This window comes from Schistocerca cancellata, chromosome 10, assembly GCF_023864275.1.
Source record: "Schistocerca cancellata isolate TAMUIC-IGC-003103 chromosome 10, iqSchCanc2.1, whole genome shotgun sequence".
Lineage (NCBI taxonomy): Eukaryota > Metazoa > Arthropoda > Insecta > Orthoptera > Acrididae > Schistocerca > Schistocerca cancellata.
In genome coordinates, this window is record NC_064635.1 from 53,848,169 (window position 1) to 53,870,585 (window position 22,417).

The 22,417-nt window shown below is 41.1% G+C and overlaps 1 protein-coding gene across 1 annotated transcript in view; it reads left to right on the forward strand.

Moving 5' to 3' along the window:
* Nucleotides 1–2,046: 2,046 nt before the first annotated feature.
* Nucleotides 2,047–22,417, forward strand: part of LOC126106783 (26S proteasome regulatory subunit 6B) — a 42,410-nt gene continuing 22,039 nt past the window's right edge. The window contains exons 1-5 of the mRNA XM_049913164.1: nucleotides 2,047–2,200; nucleotides 2,287–2,388; nucleotides 16,251–16,437; nucleotides 20,251–20,397; nucleotides 20,753–20,956. Coding sequence (XP_049769121.1) covers nucleotides 2,168–2,200; nucleotides 2,287–2,388; nucleotides 16,251–16,437; nucleotides 20,251–20,397; nucleotides 20,753–20,956 — 673 coding nt within the window. The 5' untranslated portion in view covers nucleotides 2,047–2,167. The remainder of the gene's footprint in view (nucleotides 2,201–2,286; nucleotides 2,389–16,250; nucleotides 16,438–20,250; nucleotides 20,398–20,752; nucleotides 20,957–22,417) is intronic.

A 22,417-nucleotide genomic window follows, 5' to 3' on the forward strand; every position in this document is an offset into this window, starting at 1 on the left:
TGATCTATGGAACAAGTACTAATCTAATCTAAGTTCTTTAATTCTTTCCTACATTCTACTTTTTTTACTCATGAAGCATTTGCACTGGCAGTTGTTTTGAATACGGTACATGTGTATCTACACCCTTCACAAATAATGTTGAGACTTTGAAGTCCAAAATTTCAAAGAACTATTACACGCTATTCCAAAATTAATTTTCATTTGAGGCGCTGAGAACCATAAAGCTTTAGCACACTGACGTCGACCACAAATTTAAGTGGATATGGGATAAACCAGTGAGACAGCTTTTCGCAAATGTTTATTTATACAGGGTGGGCCTGTAACGCGGGTAAACCTGGCTCACCATAGGATCAACAGATGTCAGAAACATGAGCAGATGCTACAATCTCACAATCGATGATGATATGCTTTAGGCTCCTAAGGTTCTCAGCTCCTCATTTGTAAAATGCTTGTCGGCATAGAAAAAGTAATCCTATTTGTGTAGGTAACAATCAGTTGCACTTGATGTATATATTTCGATGAAGAATTTTAATTGTGGTCGTTGTAGCAGGATGGCCAAAAAGGAGATGGCTTGCCGACTTCACACGTTGTCGACGCCATCGACTGGAGCGAACCGGCAATGCGGTTCGTTCGCTTCGTCTTCATCATCTTGTTGCGGATAGCAGCCGAAGTCATACTGCGCGTAATGGCTGAGCCTTTTAGAAGTGTTGACAACAACGCAGATGACATCATTACCGATAATACAACCGCCAGGTGCGCCAAAATCGGTATGGAGGAGCCCTGAATACCCTTTTCCACATCACATAGTGATCTAGGAATGAACTGCCTTATTTGCGAAACGTATCCTAAGAAAAACACACATTCAATATCTATATTTGACTATAAATAACACAGTCTTTGGATGTTGCTTTAAGCAATAGAATTATTTTGAAAATTTGTATTTCTTTCTTTTTAATATGTATGTGTTTATTACAGAAATGACATAATACCTGAATTTACATGTACATGTTATGTCTCTAGAAAAGGCCCGACTTCAAGGAGAGTGAGAACGTCGAGTGGGAATACTAATGCTTTCATCTGTGAATTGGTCTCCTTCATCCAACTGTTCTTTTTATGGTGCTTCTTCACATCAATTTATTTGTACTTACGACATGTATAAATGTATCAGCAAAGATGCAAATGGAAAATTGTTGAGCGAGTCATGCAAAAGAAATAAAACCCAACAAAGGTGTACAAACGATTGCGCTTCCTTACTTATTAGTACTACAAGTCTTCATCTTGTAGTAATGGCTGTCTAGTCGTATTTCATTTCTCATACAATTAGGATACGTATAATACTTATTTCGAGTGTCATATTCATGTCAAACATCAGATGGAGTGTCATTTATTTTATTCATAAATGTCCATACATATTTGTTAATTATACAGTTGGATTTTCTTATGTAATCATGAGCTAGCTAGTTGCGTCCACCTGTTTAGTGCGAACAAGCTACAAGGTGCGTACTAAACTTGTCAACTATTGACCAATCTCTTATAAAATCTACAACTCAAGCTTTTATAAAAGATATGATGAAAGCAACCCAGTACGCTGTTAAACGATTTATAGAAGATCTTTGGCCAAATTATGTTTCAGTCATCAGTGTAATACGGGCATAATCCTCTGGCCTCCTCTCGAGTAAATCGCTTCCAAAATAAAGATTGGCAGTAAGTGACAATATGCTAAAGGGAGTAGCACTTTTTCTGTGTATTTATATTTTACAGTTATTAATGCAAATGTTAATGCCTTACAGCAGTAAGAATCATCACGCCTAAAATTTATTGGAAGACGTCATCTATTCAACAACACACGTTAGCGCCAAATTCAAAGCTTTAAAAATTGAACAGCTATAACCAAAGAGGTTTCAACAACCGCAAATGTCAATTGAACCTCGGTATGAAACAAACCTACAATTTCTGTGGCGTTTTCTAGGAGACCTCTTGTTCTAAAAGAGAAGATTTAACTGCACGAATTTTACTATTTTAAACTAAGACTATTGGTAAAGAATATCTAAATTATTGTGCAACCTACGTAGATAAATTACGTTCGAAACGTAGCATTTCCGACGATATTCAAGTGTTTCGTTCAAAGACGTTGGTATTCCTGCAGTGACTACGCGTGTTTAGTAAAATGGAAGAAATAGGAATAATACTCACTGACAAGGTAAAATCGTGTGTAAAGTTAATTATGTGCAAGTTTGTCAGATGTTCATTATTTAATAACGAAAATTTTTATTTGTGTCACTCAAGCTAGAAGACACTGCACAGGATGCAAAGCAAACTACTACAGGCGCCTTGGGGATCGGTGCTTCAGATGATACTGATTTCGAGGACTTGTACACAAAGTATAAGGTCAGTGCTGGAGATGGTCCTCTCTACAGTAAAATTTTACTAATGGTAGTACTTATAATGGAATAAAAGTTAGAGACCTCCAGGAGGTTCATGCTGAGTAAAGTGCAAGTTACTGGAAAATCTGTGTAAGCGACTGAGACTGCTTCGAAGTTGGATTAGAGACCTGTTGTTATTTGTCAGTCTTAGTGCGTTTATTTGTTAACCAAAGGACACACAAACCCGCTATATATATTTTTTTTTTCAATGCAGAGCTGTTAACTTGCGAAATCACATGACAAGTGTATATGTTGTAGACGTCTGGAAACCCAAATTTCCTACCGTATTAACTGCATAACTTGTTGAGTGCAGTTGGAAATAAATCATCGTCTTAGGTGTTCCAGAACGTTATTTCAGTATTCCAGAGATCATCTGGACAATTTATGTGATGGTGTGCTGAGAAATGTTTGCAGTCTGCAGCAACGTGATTCATTTGTGTTTTATAACTGTATGCTGGCGATTTGCAGATTGGTTAATGATATATAGGGCCTATGACCCAAAAAACAATACTACCTTATATACATGGTATTAGTTCTCGGTTAACACTTTGGAGTGAAAGTTTTGTCTAGCTTGGGAAATACGGAAGCGTCCGATCCCGCCCGTCTGCTTTGACCCATGACGTCACAAATATGGCGGAAACAAAAACACACACTTTCCACAAGAAGCCTAATGACACTAACGGGACAAGCGCGGGAAATGGGGTGTTTTGGGTGGGGGCAAACTAAATATAAACAAATTTAGACGCCTTGCGTAGCTACAAAGTGTAAGTGAAGACAGCCATGCATGAATACCCACCCACCTCCCCAGGGGTCGTAACCCCTGCAACCCATAGAAGATAAAGATGCTTCAGTAGCTGATTAGTGTGTTTTGTCTTAAAAAAAAAAAATCTCACGGGATAGAACGAACAGATCAGAAAGATAAATATAATAAACTAAAACAGAAATTGGAGGAAACAGATAATTAAAATAAGTAATAAGTGTTTTTAAATTTTAAAAAAAATCTCAAGAGATAGAACGAACAGATCAGAAAAGTAAATAAAATAAGATGAAACAGAACTGGAGACAGCCACACTCAAACCAAACTCCGCGCCGTCATGACGTCACACACGACAACACCCTTACGTCACGGGTCAAAGCCGACGCGTGGGATCGGACGCTTCTGTCGACCCCTAGCTTGCTTGCCTGTCTTTGTTACTGAGTAAAGGATCAAACAGATTGGGGTTCACACAATACACTTCTTTCTGTGCTGCAGACAGTTTCATGTAAGGGTTTTTTTTTCCCGTAGCTCATTGCCAAATGCCCCTCACTTTCTCGGTATCTTGGTTGTTGTGTCAGTGATTTGTAATGTAGCCAGAGTACTAGCTTAGGTGGGAAGGTGATAATTTGTTGCAAAGCGGCAAAGCCAACAAATTTGAATGCCAAATAAATGTTGTGGTAATAGATTAACCTGTAGCGTAATCTAAGGTTTACGTTTGAGCTGTATTTAACACACACTTCCATCATAAAACTAAAAATGCAATGTAGGTTCGGAAAATTTATATTAGATAATAGGATTGTCTACAACAATTATTCAGGTATATATTATGTCAAAAAGGCTTTGGAAAGTAAGTTACACATTGTCCGATGCTAAGACCGACCCACAAGAAAGTGGCAGAGTCAGAAGAGAGGACATGGTCAGGTAACAGGTGCAACACAGTTTGTGACTGAAATGGCATGTCAAGCTGGAAGCCTCCTGCAAAGTTGAGATACATGGGACAATAAAATTCTTGTGGGTAAAATGCCTAATTTGCGCACAGATTCACTGTGAAGTTCTGGTGCTATATGGATCAGATGTGATGTCATCTCCAGCCATAGTGAAGTGGCGCCATCATTTTGACCAGAGCCACATAGATGTGAGTGATGCTGACCAGGCAGGAAGGCTATTGAGATCAATCTCAGAGGACAATGCACAGGTAATCAAGGAATTTCCAACAGTAAAGACGTTCACACAGCAATTATCAAATGTCTCCATGACCAAGGAGAGAACATTCCTATCATTGTTTACAGACACTTGGTGACTATGTTGAAAATAGTTTCGTTTCTTTGTGTCACATTGAAGTGTAATGCACTTGGCCTGTTGCAATAATATATAATGTAGGTTTTGAAGTCTCCTCATACATCCCCAGTTGAGATCTATGAGCCATGGACACCACCCTAAACTGGATGAAGGGTAGTGTGGACTAGCTCAATCTGATTGGTCATTTGCATTGGTATAGTGTTGACATTGGAAACATAACACACGGTGGAATACAAAAGAGTTAAAGAAAGCCATATATAGCATAATTACTACAAAACCTTTTTGTGGAAGTGTTGTACTCTGAAATGTTCCACATTACAGTATGTAATTTAAGATTTGGATTTCTGTAGTGTACTCTAAAGGAGAAGTGTACTTACACATTCTTTCACAATGTTTTCCAAGAATTAGATATCAAAATAGCAATAGTTTTTATTTTTTGGACATGTCCCAAAATATTTGACTCTAGTTGTACAATAACATTCTGTTATTTAATGGCATGTTCTTGGCAACATTTAAAAGTCTAAAGAAAGACAGCTAACAGTAGACAGTGACACAGGTACAGTCGTGATGTACCAGAGTGCTGTGAAAGGACATAGTGATTGAGAAGCGTAATTAGTTCTGTCGTACTAAGAGATCATGTGGACCCATCCAGTCAAAGGCTTTAGATTTCTTACCCTGAGCAAGTAGAATGTTGGTTGTCTGTCTCTGTCTTGGCTTTCAGATCTGACATTGCTTCTTGAGAGCGTTTATAGTACTGGTTCTTAGTGCGTGAGTACACGCGCCAACTTGAACACACTCCCAGAACTTGTTAAAATGTGGGGTGTGCCATGGTCTTTTAAAAAGTAGCTGAGTATTGAGGTACAAATAGTTAATAAACACTAGGCAAAACATTGCATAATTCAAGCATCAAGGCTAAAGTTAACATGAGCATTCATATTGGCTTCGTAAATCCGAATTTTCATTACTCTTGGAATAGATTGCAAGTGACTATGGTTGCTACTTCTGCGTGAACTTAACCATTGAACTTTTTTCCCACCTTGTCAAATTAGCCCGTATAAGAACAGGGTACATGCAAGTACCAAAATTAGTGATTGGTAGTCCATATGAAGTGTGATCAAAAAGTAAATGGGTGTTTCTGATTTTGTTGAAAAAAAATTTGTTTATTCATCAGCATCAACTTTGACCTCTTCAAAGTAATCCCCCTCAGATATAATACTTATGGGAAATACGGAAGTGTCCGATCCCGACCGTCTGCTTTGACCCATGACATCACAAATATGGCGGAAACGACCATAAACCACGATTCCAGTATGGCGCATATAAAGTCGGTTCGTACACATTATGAGGATGAAAATACATCGAAAAAAACACACACACACACACACACACACACACACACACACACACATTTTCCACAAAAAGCCGAATGACACTAATGGGACAAGCGCGGGAAATAGTGGGTTTTTGGGTGGGGGCAACCTAAATATAAACAAATTTAGACACCCACCCCCATACAAACCCACACAAAACGACAAAAAAAACCGACATCACAAAACTCCCCAAATACCACTAAACATAGTATCATCTGGAATCGGACACTTCCCTTGACCTATATAGCTCAACAGCAGCTCCCGATCCCATAAATTAGGATCAAACACTTCCCTTGGCCTATACAGCTCAAAAACATCTCTCGATACCAATATCAACATACACAGCCACACATTGGGATCGAACACTTCCCTTGACCTGCGCACTGTTAATTTTATCCGTCATATCCATTAATGAACATAAACAACAACAACAACAGATTAATTTTAGTAAAATTACCACATGATGTACAGCGAACAACACTAAATTAACCTTCACACAAAATCATTAACTCACTGAAATGAATTCCACTAAAACACAGCCGACACTTGAACAATTCTGGATAATGAGCAAAAGCAAACTGAGTCCATTACACCACACAAAGAAAAACCCTGAACATACCACCAGAGAGCACAACAAACCACAACAAGATGACATCTACAAACACGCCACACTCACAAACCAAACTCCGCACCGTCATGATGTCACACACAACACCCTTACGTCATGGGTCAAAGCCGACGCGCGGGATCGGACGCTTCTGACGATCCTACTTATGCTAGTGCTTTTTCCAGTTGTGGAAGTGCTTCTGGAATTCACTTATCATTATGGTGTTTAGCTCCTTCAGGGATTCTGTTTTTATCTCATCAATGGTGGGCACTGATGACCACACTGTTTAGTGCCCGAAAACCTCAAACCACACACACACACACACACACACACACACACACACACACACACACACACACACACACCAGCATTGAGGTGTGAGTGGGACAATTATGGTGAAGCATTTTCCATTAGTGGTTTTGTCGCAGTTTGGTTGTTTCCTTCAGTTTGCTTCACACAAGCAGCACATAACTTTCAGGTAATTCCTTGTTGACGGTGAGAAGAACTTTCACATGTGATGATACTTGTTGAATATTTTTGAGTATTGGCTCTTCAGGCAGTTTCTGTTGCGATGCAGTGGGCCTCGGTTCCAAAGTCATACCCTTGTTTTGTCACCTTTTATAACCTTCTTTAGAAGTTCTGAATTGTTGTTAATTTCATTCAGCAATTCCTGAGCTATTTCAGAACAAACTTCGCTGCTGCACATTTCATGCCCAAAACATCCAGAAAAATTTGTTGTCATGAGCCAAAGGACATCATTAGCCATTTCTCTACTAGTGATTCGCCAATTTTACGGAACCATTTTCTTTTCTACTTCCACATCATCGGCAATTGATGTGCCATGGCATCCAAGGCGGTTGTCCCCTTCAGTGTATATTCAGCTGTCTTCGAAACATTTATACCACTCGTAAACTCTTGTCTTAATCATAGTAGATTCACTATGAGACACAGGCAACAATTTGAACACGGTGCTGCAGTTTATTTCATTTTTCAAGCAAAATATCATGCAAAGCCTTCAATCCTTTTATAACCTTCTTGATTGTCTACAATAGACTAAATATTAAAAACAGCTGAAAATGAAAACATACATCAGAAACCTGTATATCAACAAGATAAAAACTATTTTAAATGTGGGATATGTAAAGCCCTGAAATTAAAAAGTTCCCGTTACTTTTTTATCACACCTTGTATGTTTTTCCAAGTTTTTCTTTCATCCTAGGATTCTAATGAACTTTCCTACATTTCCTTGTATTTGTTTTGTCGGGTCAACAGAAACATCCGATCTCACGCGTCGGCTTTGACCCGTGACGTAAGGGTGTTGTGGTGTGTGATGTCATTACGGCGCGGAGTTTGGTTTGTGAGTGTGGCGTGTTTGTAGATGTTGCCTCGTTGACGTTACCTTAGTAGGAGTTTTAGGGCCTGTAATATATAGTTTACCTTTTTACTGTACTTTTTGTTTTAACGTCGTCTATGAGGCTTTTATCAGTTTGCCATTAGATTGTTCAATCTTTATGGTCTATATGTTTTGTCGCTACTCGTTATGTCTAATGAATCAATATTGTTTTTTTTTTCTTTTTTTTTTTTTTTTTTTATTTGTTTCTTTTTTGTTATCTTTTGATTGACCTACACATTGATCTGTAGCGTAGCCCTGAATACGAGGTAAGGTTGGGACTTTTTTTTTGGCGGGGGGGGGGGGGGTCGGGGGGGCGCAGCCTCCCCCTGCCTGGCCTTGAGTACCACTTGTTTATTATCATCTTTGTTTGCTATCAATGTTAGCAGATTGTTCTTGTGAAACCTTTGTGTGTGTTGTTTTTCTATGTGTTTTCGTCTTTGTGATACGTATGCAACGTTTTTATATCCGCCATATTGGAATTGTCGTTTCCGCTATATTTGTGACGTCATGGGTCAAAGCCGACGGGTTGGATCGGACGCTTCCGTATTTCCGTTTTGTCTTTTACATTTCTCTCCTGGTGTGTAAAGAAACTCTTGGTCCAAAGACTATCATCTTAAAACCTGTGTGTGTGTGTGTGTGTGTGTGTGTGTGTGTGTGTGTGTGTGTGTGTGTGTGCGCCCACCCCCCACAGTTTGGTTATCTGGTTCTAAGACGGTTAATATTTATTACTTTACTGTATAGTTCATATTCAATTATAGTAATCCAGTTGGTGTGAAAATAGCATTACTTGCTCAGCACTATGTTGTGTCCTTTGTTGTTCAACTGAGCTCTTGGTCGTAGTTTGGTGAGGGCCATTCATTTCAGAGGACCTAAGGCTGTGTAGAAGTTAATGTGTAGAGGGTTTGGAATGATCCAGGTTATTTTGGTTAAGCTGTTCTGGTCCAGGGTGACACTGGGTGACAAGAGCAGTGTTCCTAATCCTCCTTTGACCTCTACAGACCAACTGTAAAGGAGCCATTTCAGTATAATACTACAAGGTAGAACAAAAAGTAAGTTACACGATTAAACATATTAATTTGATTGAACCTCTACAAAATACATCACCTCCAGCAATATTCATCAAGCCTAATGCACTTCTCAACATTTCATGTACTGATTAATGCATTCATCATATTTTTTCCTGTCGGTTCTGTGCCCTTTTAGGACTATTTTGGATTGATGTGAGAGAAAAATGTGACAAGGAGTCAGGCCAAAAGTGAAATTGGTGTGAACTGCTTTTTTTTACTAAAACAGTCTGACACTCAATGATGCTTGACCAGGTGCATTCTCATAGTGGTGGAGCCAATCCTTTCATCACTACAATTCAGGCCGCTTTTCTATAACACTGTCACTGATTAACTGTTCTACGTTGGGAACAAGTTCTTGATAGACTATTGCCTTAATGTCTGATGAGTGGTAGGGACAGACAGTGTTTTCACATTCCCAATGTTTTGCATACTATGATCATAGGGTGTAGTCTTCCTTTACCTAAACTTGTGCTTGGTTCCTGAGTCATACGTAAGGCTCCATATTTTCTTGCCTATAAAACTTTGATCAAAAACATGACCATCCACATTCTAACTTCAAAGCGTATGTTGGTAATGCCTATTGGGAGTGGTCATGAGAAGCTGTGATGATGAAACAACTGATTTGTGTAGTCTGTGATGAAATTGTGCTTTTGTTTTGATTGAGAGAGAAATATTACATATTTAACATAACAAAATCATTAACATACTAGAGGCTAAGGTGCACTCAGTCAGCTTTCAGAAAAAAGCGAAAAGTAGTTTAACACTGTGTTTATTTTCTGATTTTTGCTGTGCCTTGGTGTTTCTGTAATTGATTTACGTAAGTATTACATAACTGTGGATTGAAGTTAGCAGAAAGTAGTCGAAAACGAAACTATCAAGTCCCAGGCAAACATAGACCTCTGGCTGCATTACAAATCACTCCATAACCTCAACCAACAAATTGGCTGTGCTAACTTGCAATCAGATTGTCACCTTCCAACCTTATGAAGACATTGGACTCTGCTATAGACCAGTGTGTCATAACAGTGTAGATTCTGTCTTTGAGGCAAAATGATTAATATTATTACAACACAGACAGTGCAGACATGCTCTATATATATCAATAAAAAATCATTTAAGCAGAAAATGAAGAAATGCTCATCCAGACAACAGAAGCATTCTGTCACCACAACCAAGATACTTACACTTAGGTGACGAAATTGGTAGGGAATTCAATGTTCTGAGACCCACAGTGTGGAGGGTGTGCTAGGAATACCAAACTTCAGGAATTACCTCTCACCACGGATGGCGCAGTGGCCAACGGCATTCACTTAATGACCATGAACAGCAGTGTTTGTACAGAGTTATCAGCACTAACAGACAAGCATCGGTGCATGAAATAACCACATAAATCAATGTGGAATGTACTGCAAATGTCTCCATTAGGACAGTGTGGAGAAATTTAGCGTTAATGGTCTGTGACAGCAGTTGACACATGCAAGTGTCTTTGCTAACAGCACGACATCACCTGCAACACCTATCCTGGGCTCATTACCATATCAGTTGGACCGTAGATGACTGGAAAACCGGACTTGGTGAGCTGAGTCCCAATTTCAGTTGGTAAGAGCTGATGGTAGGGTTGGAGAGTGGCCCAGGCCCAATAAAGCCTTGGACCCAAGTTGTGAACAAGGCACTGTGCAAGCTTGCAGTGGCTCCATAATGGCGTGGGCTGTGCTTATGTGGAATGGACTGAGTTTTCTGATCCAACTGAACTGATCATTGACTGGAAGTGGTTATATTCGGCTATTTGGAGACCGTTTGTAGTCTTTCAGGGGCTTCATGCTCCCAAACAATCATGGAATTTTTATAGATGACAGTGTGCTATGTCAAGAGGCCGCAGTTGTTCATGATTGATATGAAGAACATTCTGGACAGTTCAAGCAAATGGTCACTCAGGTCACTCGACATGAATCCCAGTGAACATTTATGGAACACAATCGAGAAGTCAGTTCATACACAAAATCCTGAACCAGTAACACTTTCGCAGCTATAGAGGCAGCATGTCTCAGTATTTCTGCAAGGAACTTCCGTTGACTTGTGTGTGTGTGTGTGTGTGTGTGTGTGTGTGTGTGTGTGAGAGAGAGAGAGAGAGAGAGAGAGAGAGAGAGAGAGAGAGAAATGTTCATATGCAACAAAACCAGAATGTGGAGGAAAGGTTATCAACAAAATGTAATTAATTTTTACATTAGGGGCATGTGGATACATTTAGTTAACAGCTGTTCATTGGCTACCTTCTACCACCCTCCCAAGGGTTCCTCCAACTTTAGGGTAGGCATAGTACCCAATATCTGCTCCATACAAAAAACAAACCGCAATGTGTGAATGACCATTTGTAAAGTTTAGTAAAAACATGGTGCTGACAGAACGATTTCCACTCTGCAGTGCAGTGTGTGCTTATATGAAACTTCCTGCCAGATTAAAACTGTGTGTCCATCCTGACACTGGAACTAAAGCTGTGAATATGAATAGTGTGTCATAGCCAGTTTGCTCAGCACTTGCCCACAAAAGGCTAAAGTCCTGTTTTCAAGTCCCTATATGGTGCACAGCTGTAATCTGCCAGGAAGTTTCATGGTTTCAATGAATTTTTCTGTTGTGTGTGCAATGGGCATAATACATAAATGGGATTGTGGTAAATTTTGTACTTCATTGAATTCAGTATGACTGAGTGCCCTTGTATGTACTTCACATTACAGCCTGTAATCAGATGCTTATAAGCACATCAAACTGTGATGTTAAATATGACTAAATTATAAAAATACTTGAAAAAGAGAGGTTTTAATGCTTAGGGGGCTAATAGTGGAGTAGAGTGGCAGCATCACAGGAGTCTTGTTGCCTTGATGCTACTTAGTTCAGTTGCCTCCCTTCCATTTGCACTTACTTCCTCATTTTTTCCTGTGTACTAATTATTTTACAATTGATGAAGGAATCGTATGAAGTTGCAGAGATGATACAGTTTTCTTAATATGACATTCCCTTTCTTTGATGAGACTTACCAAACGAAAGCGCTGGCAGGTCGATAGACACACAAACATACACACAAAATTCAAGCTTTTGCAACAAACGGTTGCTTCGTCAGGAAAGAGGGAAGGAGAGGGAAAGACGAAAGGATGTGGGTTTTACGGGAGAGGGTAAGGAGTCATTCCAATCCTGGGAGCGGAAAGACTTACCTTAGGGGGAAAAAAGGTCAGGTATACACTCGCGCGCACACACACACACACACATCCATCCGCACACACACACACACACACACACACACACACACACACACACACAGACACAAGCAGACATTTGTAAAGGCAAAGAGTTTGGGCAGAGATGTCAGTCGAGGCGGAAGTACAGAGACAAAGATGTTGTTGAAAGACAGGTGAGGTATGAGTGGCAGCAAATTGAAATTAGAAACTAGCGAAGATTGAGGCCTGGCGGATAGCGAGAAGAGAGGATATGCTAAAGGGCAAGTTCCCATCTCTGGAGTTCTGACAAGTTGGTGTTAGTGGGAAGTATCCAGATAACCCGGACGGTGTAACACTGTGCAAAATGTGCTGGCCGTGCACCAAGGCATGTTTAGCCACAGGGTGATCCTCATTACCAACAAACACTGTCTGCCTGTGTCCATTCATGCGAATGGACAGTTTGTTGCTGGTCATTCCCACATAGAAGGCTTCACAGTGTAGGCAGGTCAGTTGGTAAATCATGTGGGTGCTTTCACACGTGGCTCTGCCTTTGATCGTGTACACCTTCCGGGTTACAGGACTGGAGTAGGTGGTGGTGGGAGGGTGCATGGGGCAGGTTTTACACCAGGGGCAGTTACAAGGGTAGGAGCCAGAGGGTAGGGAAGGTGGTTTGGGGATTTCATAGGGATGAACTAAGAGGTTACGAAGGTTAGGTGGATGGCGGAAAGACACTCTTGGTGGAGTGGGGAGGATTTCATGAAGGATGGATCTCATTTCAGGGCAGGATTTGAGGAAGTCGTATCCCTGCTGGAGAGCCACATTCAGAGTCTGATCCAGTCCTGGAAAGTATCCTGTCACAAGTGGGGCACTTTTGTGGTTCTTCTGTGGGAGGTTCTGGGTTTGAGAGGATGAGGAAGTGGCTCTGGTTATTTGCTTCTGTGCCAGGTCGGGAGGGTAGTTGCGGGATGCGAAAGCTGTTTTCAGGTTGTTGGTGTAATGGTTAAAGGATTCCAGACTGGAGCAGATTCGTTTGCCACGAAGACCTAGGCTGTAGGGAAGGGACCGTTTGATGTGGAATGGGTGGCAGCTGTCATAATGGAGGTGTGTTGCTTGTTGGTGGGTTTGATGTGGACAGACGTGTGAAGCTGGCCATTGGACAGGTGAAGGTTAACATCAAGGAAAGTGGCATGGGATTTGGAGTAGGACCAGGTGAATCTGATGGAACCAAAGGAGTTGAGGTTGGAGAGGAAATTCTGGAGTTCTTCTTCACTGTGAGTCCAGATCATGAAGATGTCATCAATAAATCTGTACCAAACTTTGGGTTGGCAGGCCTGGGTAACCAAGAAGGCTTCCTCTAAACGATCCATGAATAGGTTGGCGTACGAAGGGGCCATCCTGGTACCCATGGCTGTTCCCTTTAATTGTTGGTATGTCTGGCCTTCGAAAGTGAAGAAGTTGTGGGTCAGGATGAAGCTGGCTAAGGTAATGAGGAAAGAGGTTTTAGGTAGGGTGGCAGGTGATCGGCGTGAAAGGAAGTGCTCCATCGCAGTGAGGCCCTGGACATGCGGAATATTTGTGTATAAGCAAGTGGCATCAATGGTTACAAGGATGGTTTCCGGGGGTAACAGACTGGGTAGGGATTCCAGGCGTTCGAGAAAGTGGTTGGTGTCTTTGATGAAGGATTGGAGACCGCATGTAATGGGTTGAAGGTGTTGATCTACGTAGGCAGAGATATGTTCTGTGGGGGCTTGGTAACCAGCTGCAATGGGACGGCTGGGATGATTGGGTTTGTGGGTTTGTGAATTTTAGGTAGAAGGTAGGGGTGCGGGGTGTTGGTGGGGTCAGGAGGTTGATGGAGTCAGGTGAAAGGTTTTGTAGGGGGCCTAAGGTTCTGAGGATTCCTTGAAGCTCTGCCTGGACATCAGGAATGGGATTACCTTGGCAAACTTTGTATGTGGTGTTGTCTGAAAGCTGACGCAGTCCCTCAGCCACATACTCCCGACGATCAAGTACCACGGTCGTGGAACCCTTGTCCGCCGGAAGAATGACGATGGATCTGTCAGCCTTCAGATCACGGATAGCCTGGGCTTCAGCAGTGGTGATGTTGGGAGTAGGATTAAGGTTTTTTAAGAAGGATTGAGAGGCAAGGCTGGAAGTCAGAAATTCCTGGAAGGTTTGGAGAGGGTGATTTTGAGGAAGAGGTGGTGGGTCCCGCTGAGACGGAGGACGGAACTGTTCCAGGCAGGGTTCAATTTGGATAGTGTCTTGGGGAGTTGGATCATTAGGAGTAGGATTAGGATCATTTTTCTTCGTGGCAAAGTGATATTTCCAGCAGAGAGTACGGGTTTAGGACAGTAAATCTTCGACGAGGGCTGTTTGGTTGAATCTGGGAGTGGGGCTGAAGGTGAGGCCTTTGGATAGGACAGAGGTTTCGGATTGGGAGAGAGATTTGGAGGAAAGACTTACTTTAGGGGGAAAAAAGGACAGGTATACACTCGCTCGCACGCACGCACACACCCATCCATCCACACATATACAGACACAAGCAGACATATTTAAAGGCCCTTTCCGCTCCCGGGATTGGAATGACTCCTTACCCTCTCCCTTAAAACCCACATCCTTTCGTCTTTCCCTCTCCTTCCCTCTTTCCTGACGAAGCAACCGTTGGTTGCGAAAGCTTGAAATTTTGTGTATGTGTTTGTGTTGTTTTATTGTGTTTATGTACCAGCGCTTTCCCGTTTGGTGTGTGTGTGTGTGTGTGTGTGTGTGTGTGTGTGTGTGTGTGTGTGTGTGTGTGTTTTTGGGGGGGGGGGGGGGGTTCCGATGATCAATAAAGTATGACTGTTTTAATTCTACATTATTCACAGAATATTTCTATTGATGAAACTCTGTAGATTCAACTTATAAAAAAGTTAAGAAGAAAGAAGTCATTACTCTAATTTTGTAAGATACACATGCTGTGATGTGGCCCACTCGGTATGGTTGGAAATGAAGAACATACTTTGTATGTCATGATCAGAGTGTAGCTGCTTTTACTGTTCAAAGACGACCAGTCTCAACAGTCTTATGCTCCCATCATCTGACCTAGGGGGGGGGGGGGGGTACGAAATTCCATTTACCTTATGGAACTTGCTATAAAATTGCTGTATTACATTATATGAACTCAAAGCATAAAAGGCACTCCAGACAACATAGATTGGTGAAAACCCAGTTGATTAAATGCACACTGTTGATAAAGTCCTCGTACCATCCATGTGTATTAGTGGTGAACATGACTCCTAGCTTGCCACACAGCACTCCGCTGCTGGCAGAGTGTTAGAGAGGTGCCAAATCTGCTACTGAGTTACCTGTCTCACCACTGGATGGCGTGTGTAGTACAAACTAAATGACCACAAGCTGTGATTACAAGTAATGAATGGCAATGCACCAGAAATATAGGTGTGTTTTTCGAAGAGCTCAATATAACGATTAAGAATGCCGCCTGACTATTCATATAAAATTACTACAGGTTTATGCTCCATAAAAAATCTGCAGTAATTACATACTGTCTGCTTATTGATAGTGAGAAAACAGTAATAACCAAAAAATTTAAAAAATATCCTATATCTTTAACAAAGCTATGTGATGTAAAAAGAAAACCTCACTGGTGCAAGCACGAATGAACTGGCCAGATCTGGTGGGGTCCTGAAGAGTACTACGCAGAAAGGTGGGGGCTTGGGAATTGCACACAAAAACTACATAGGGCCAAACTTACTTCAAAAGTCATCTAATTCAAATACAAGCCTTACTGGATATGAGGTGTCTTATTACAGCACCAATTGTAGTGTAACCCCCCCCCCCCCCCCCCACTTTATCATTATGTTTTCGCTGTAGATCAAATGATGGCTGCATAAGGCTGGGGCATCTGGTCAATTTGGAACAATGAAAGTGTCTACACTGCTGTCGCAGCATATGAAGTGTGTTGTTCAGTTTCAGTTACTCTCATTCTTGCATGACCTAAACAAGTATTCAGGTACTCCCTCTCCTGACCACCGAAGCTAAGTTACAGACCACCACTGCCACATGTAAAATTGCATGGTGTGGGGCTATTGTTGTCATTTTCACATATACTTGTAAATTTTGCAGAAGCTTCAGAGGCAACTGGAATTCTTAGCTGTGCAGGAAGAATACATAAAAGATGAGCAGCGCAACTTGAAAAAGGAGTACCTGCATGCGCAGGAGGAAGTTAAGCGGATACAGAGTGTTCCCCTGGTTATTGGGCAGTTTCTCGAGGCTGTTGACCAGAATACTGGAATAGTTGGCAGCACTACAGGTATACTTAGTTTTTTTGCCGTTCCATTAATGGCTAGTTGAATGTGTGAGCGCCTGAGCACGAATACAATATTTCTCCAGTTTCTTTGTGAATCTTTTGAGAAACATCAAAATGCCTTACTTTAAGGAACAGTAATGCTGGAAAGTTTGCACCAGTATTTTTCAACACGTAATCTTTGTCTTGTTTGTTTCAGTCTGTCAGGGTATGGGGCATACATTTGACAAACTGTAGTTATTCCCAATATCTCTACACCATCTCATTCTTCCTATTTTACTGTCTCAAAGATCCATGTTATTCGTAATGCCAACCCACGTATAACCTGCCACTGTTTCATGTAATTCGATGTCTCTTACATTGCTGCATGTAGATTTTGTCACAAATACCAATTACTTACCAATCCTCTTGGACTTTTTTACCCAGTTAAAAGTAATTAATGCCATTGCACTTGATTTTTCCCTGGTACTCATGTTCACCTATATCCTTCTTCCTGTTGTGCTCAAAATTGATTCTGCATACATGAGCAGATCCTGCCTTGACCTATCTACCCAAATCTCACAAATCTCCCACCACCTCTGTCCCCTGCCCTGCTCTCACCGCCACCTGTTAATCTCAGAAAATACTTCCTTTTTCCCCTGTATTGGACTCATGGAAACTCTTGCCTGTGTGAGGATCACCACATACATAATGCAACAATTCGAAGATTGCTAACTAATCTTACAATCTGACATTACTCAATTGTGAATGTAGATTTTTCCGGCTATATATTGCTAATGAAATCTTCTCAGCTTCCATCCAGATGGCTGTGCCAAATTCCACAACATTTTGACAGTCATTTTCATCATCTTACAATGAAGTCAAAAGATGAACACAATGACACTCATCAAAATATCATAATGCCCTCAAGAGCTTGGCAACCGTTTGCTAAGTACGGGCTTGGCGACCCCGTGATTCCTGAGCTGGGGCTGATAAGCACCGCCAGTCTGCTGTTACCATAAGCTCTGGGCATGCTCCAACAACCACCGTATGGCATGGCAATGGAATGTTGTGTGTCTCAGGGAATGGGGGATCTTGGCTTGACTGCCCGGAATGGTTCCCACTTGTCGAGATTAACAGGTCAAAGCAGGTGGAACTACTTATGAAGACTGAAAAATTGGGTGAATGTGATGTAACTGTTGAACTGCATAACTCCCTTAGCTCTAGCAAGTGTGTGGTCACATGCCAAACTTAAACAAGAATGGGCATTGCAGTGGAGAGTGGATGTAGAGCAAAGGACGTGTAGAAATAATGGAGAAATTGAGAAGACCACCACGTTCATTGTGACCTTTAATTCTCCAACATTGTCTGACTTCATCATGGCAGGTTTCATCAGACTTAGGGTTAGCCCTTCCATACCTAACCCAATGCAGTGCTACAAATGCCAGCATTTTTGTCACATGACGCCGAGTTTCAGGGGTGAAGTGACCTGTGGGAAATGTGGAAAGGCAGCCCATGAAGCTGGGATTGACTGTCCTCTCCAGAAGTCTGCATTAACTGCTCTGGGAGCCATCCAGTCTGGAGCAGAGACTGCCCTGTTTTTGCACATGAGCAAAAACTTCAGGAAATAAAAGTCAACAAGCGGATCCCCTATGCTGAAGTAAAAAATGAACATAAGGCGACGAAACCTTCCGTGTTTACCACTTCTTATGCTTCCATGGTTCAGAAACCTGTTCCTAAGATTGACGGTTCAATGCAGATGATGTCTAGTGTACAACCATACACCACCAGACCCTATACTTGCATGTGTACATGCCAAGGCAAAATGAGTAAGGATAAAGCAATCCAAGCAGCCACCACAGAAAAGACCAGCAGCAGTTCCATAATGAGTGTCAAGAAGACAGAAGACAAGCAGAGTGCCTCTAAATGCCCCCTTTCCTCCTCATCTTCGAAGAGTCAGGGTGCAGGGAAAGGTACATGATGTTCGGGTAAAAATCTGTCCTGAGCACTGTCAGGCATCGTTTTTTCACATCTGACTGATGAGGAGGACATCATGGAGTTAGATGCCTTGGATCCAAGCAGGCCCCTCCACTCACCCTCGCTCTACAAGTGCTTCACCTCCACGGTGCAAGGATAGGGGTAAATTAAAACCACATTGATTTAATGGTTACCATTCTACTGTGAAACTTGCAGGTGTTCAGGATGCATGTGAAGAAACTCAGTCTCTTATCTCAGGGTAGACCACTGTGTCTCCCTCTTATCTCAAGGTAGAAGTCTGTGTCTCCAGGAGACTCGTTTCCAACAATTGTACACCGCTGAGCTATGAAGCTATGTACTCCACAAAAAGGACAACCTGAGTGGGAAGAAGTGGGAAGAGAGCTAGAGGTGGCATAGGTATTTTCGTCAGTACTGGCTACCATTCCTTGTCTCTCTCATTTACAACAACTTGACAAAGCAATTGCTATATCAGTGCATGTGCCCTTTACTTGCCCCCACATGATGCACATGATGAATAGACCCTAATCGACCTTATTACACAGCTCCCCTGCCCCTTCATCCTCTGTGGTGATTTTAATGCACACAATGTGCTTTGGGGTTCTGCAGCTACCTTCCCCTGGGGATAGAGCAATTGAGAAGCTTCTCGTGTCATCATGCGCATACTTGCTAAATGTGGGAGAGAGCACTTACTTCTGCACAGCAACTAGGTCGTTCTCTGCCATTGATCTCTTGCTTTGCTCTCCAGCTGTTACTAACACTGCTCAGTCGGATGGGGCCGATGACTTGCACCGAAGTGATCACTTCCCTATCTGGATTCACGTGCCAGATGGGGTGGAAGCTGAAAGGAAACCGCCACAATGGGTGCTGAGTGCACTCCTCCTCTCCTTTTTTGTTCCTTTTCCCCCCCGCCTCCCTACCCCACAACTTCCTGATGCTGTATCTGTCGCCAGTCTAGTCCCTGCACACTCCACCAGGCAACGTTCGTCTTTCCCCCACATGTACGCTATTATCCCTTCACCTTCCCTTTCACACCATCTCCAGATTGATGCTTGCATCCCATGCATTCCAGCCTGAGATCATGGATTTGGCTTTTGTGTGTGTATGTATGTATGTGTGTGTGTGTGTGTGTGTGTGTGTGTGTGTGTGTGTGTGTGTGTGTCTGTCTTTGTCGTTACTGATGGTGCAATGGCTGTGTGAGTTTCTTTTAATCATGCGTGTCTGCAACTTGACATGTTTTCTTTACAGTAAGTAGCAATCTGTCTTTTCCTGCATCGTTGCTGATACGCAGTGTTGAATGCACCAGAAATTCAGTGCCCCTTTTCGTGCCTCTTATTGGTTATGTGAAAGTGTCATCCAATTGACTGTGCAAAACTAGCAGAACTGATGCCTTACCAACCTATGAGCAGTAGAGAGACAGCACCTTGACTGGCATCAGTCATGATATGTTAAAAATAAAATTTTCACATGGAGGCCCTGCAAAAAAAAAGAGGTTCTCTTACACTTTGATGAACTCAGTAATAGGTCACAAACACTGAAATAAACTGTGTGTGGTTGATAATTAGCATCCTTACGAGGCCATATAGGGAGACACAAGGAATCTTTGGTTGTAAATAGTTTCTTTCTATTCTGATTTTTTAAGGCTTTCATATGGCTACTGATAATTCCAGCTGTACTGTAAATTATATTTTTAGTTGATGCATTGATGCTAATATGGAGCTGGAAATTAAAATATCTCACTATTAATTTCTTTCATTCATTAAAACAATACTCATGATTGATATCCTTTTCATTTCTCAAGCTTTTTGTATCTCAAAATGAAATTTATGTTTTGTTTCTGGGTAGGTTCAAACTACTATGTCCGAATACTGTCGACAATTGACCGGGAACTTCTGAAACCTTCAGCAAGTGTTGCCCTCCACAAACACAGCAATGCACTGGTTGATGTTCTCCCACCTGAGGCTGACTCATCCATATCAATGCTCCAGGCAGGTAAGTCAGTATTTTTGTGACATCTATTACAGAATGTAAGTATGTAACGTATGGTTGTGCAATCTTGTTGACTTTGTGGTCACTTGGTTTCCTGAGTAAGTCCTTTCTAAGTGAAGTCATAAATGGTGTAGAATGATTTAGATAATGCGGTAGTCTAGCTAGCTCCTTTTGAATGTGAGTAAATACTTTCAAACTGATTAGCAGATAGTTTACTGAGAATATTATTGTATTTCAGAAATATCATTTGTAGGCTATGTTGTGCTGTAATGACACTCATTAAATTATACATACCAGTTTCCAGGCACTTCATAATTCATCTTATCTAATCATCTTGTGATACTAATTTTTGTTACAGATGAGAAACCAGATGTAACATACTCTGACATAGGAGGTATGGACATGCAGAAGCAGGAAATTAGAGAGGCTGTGGAACTGCCCTTGACACACTTTGAACTCTACAAGCAGATTGGTATTGACCCACCCCGTGGTGTACTGATGTATGGGCCACCAGGCTGTGGAAAGACCATGCTAGCAAAAGCTGTTGCTCATCATACTACTGGTACTAAGCTCTTACTTTTAGTAGTTCTGAGAAATGGAGTATTTCAGTTTTTTCAGTTTTCATTTAATCTATGTCTCCTTTTGGTTAATCAGTAAATGAAAACTGTCAAGTCTTTTTGGGAATAATTTATTTATTGCTAATTAGCAACTACAACTGTTCTTGTAGTTAAAGTGCACACTGACCCACACAACACCCTTACACTTCCACCAATAGCTTTAAAAATGTGAAACCTTGTGCATTACTTTCTAAGGAGTTGAAAAAATTAAAATGAGTCTTATGGGAGTATGGCAAACATGAGTCATCAAAAAGCTTCCTTTATAATAATTACTATTTAAATTTGCTCCACATTCTACATGTAATTGGTTAGTGGCAACTTAAAATTAAACTCTGGTGACATTTTATCTAAGATTAGAAGCTGCTTCATTTCTACCACAATGTTTCAGTTGCTGTCAGAAAACACTTATAGAATGTCACTTATTTTAGCAGAAATGGGACTTCAGTAATTTCTCTTTTATCCACATTCACAAACAGGGTGTGTTTTTATTTTTTATTTTATATATATAAACAGGATAGTTACCAGAGGCCTTTAAAAATGCTGGTGCATAAAAGATTACTGATAAGGGAAAGTTGGCAACAGCTATGCTTATGAGAGTAGTGTTGCCCTCCTCCCACGCTAATCCTTTTCATGCCATACATTATTTCAAAGATTTTAAATTAAAACCACCTTGAATTTTTTAATAAAAATTTAGAATTCTTATCAAATTTGCTACGAAGTTTCAACTATGAAGTACAAAAACATAGTCCGTGATTTGTTTGTAGCTTATTTTTCCAGCTATTTTATTATCTGAAGGATACATTATTTTAAAAATACAGTTGGTGGGAGGGGGGGGGGGGCTAATTGGATGAGTGTCTTTGTGTGTTGGGAGATCTAGAATTTTAACTATGCTTCTCACTGACACACTTCAAATGTGTGTAAACTTTAATATTTGAAAGCTGTGTACTGTGTTCAACAAAAGTAACAAATGATTATTAGTTTCAGTATGAGTTCCCATTTATCCAATTTTTTTCTGGACAGTCGTGATTTTTTTAACTCTTAAAGAGTAAAAATTTGTAATTAATTATAAGTGACACCAGTTTCAGACCTGGAGAAACAACTTTCATTGTAAAAAGTTACTATATCTCACAGCAATGCACAAGCAGTAGTCTGCTCCACTGATTGGTATGGAACACACAATGAAAAGTGTGAAAGAAGCACAGTTTTTCCAGTGATGATAGATTCTTCCAGCCGCACAGAATTCTAGCCAGTTCCTTTTTTGGTTACTGTTTACCATCTAGATAAAGGCACTAAATGTTGCAGTTGGTCAAATACCATATTGAAAGGGCAGAGCTTCTGACACTGCCTGTCATAGAGGTGTTGGAAAAGTTTGATTTTACCAAAAATGTTGCAGCAATTTTCGCTAA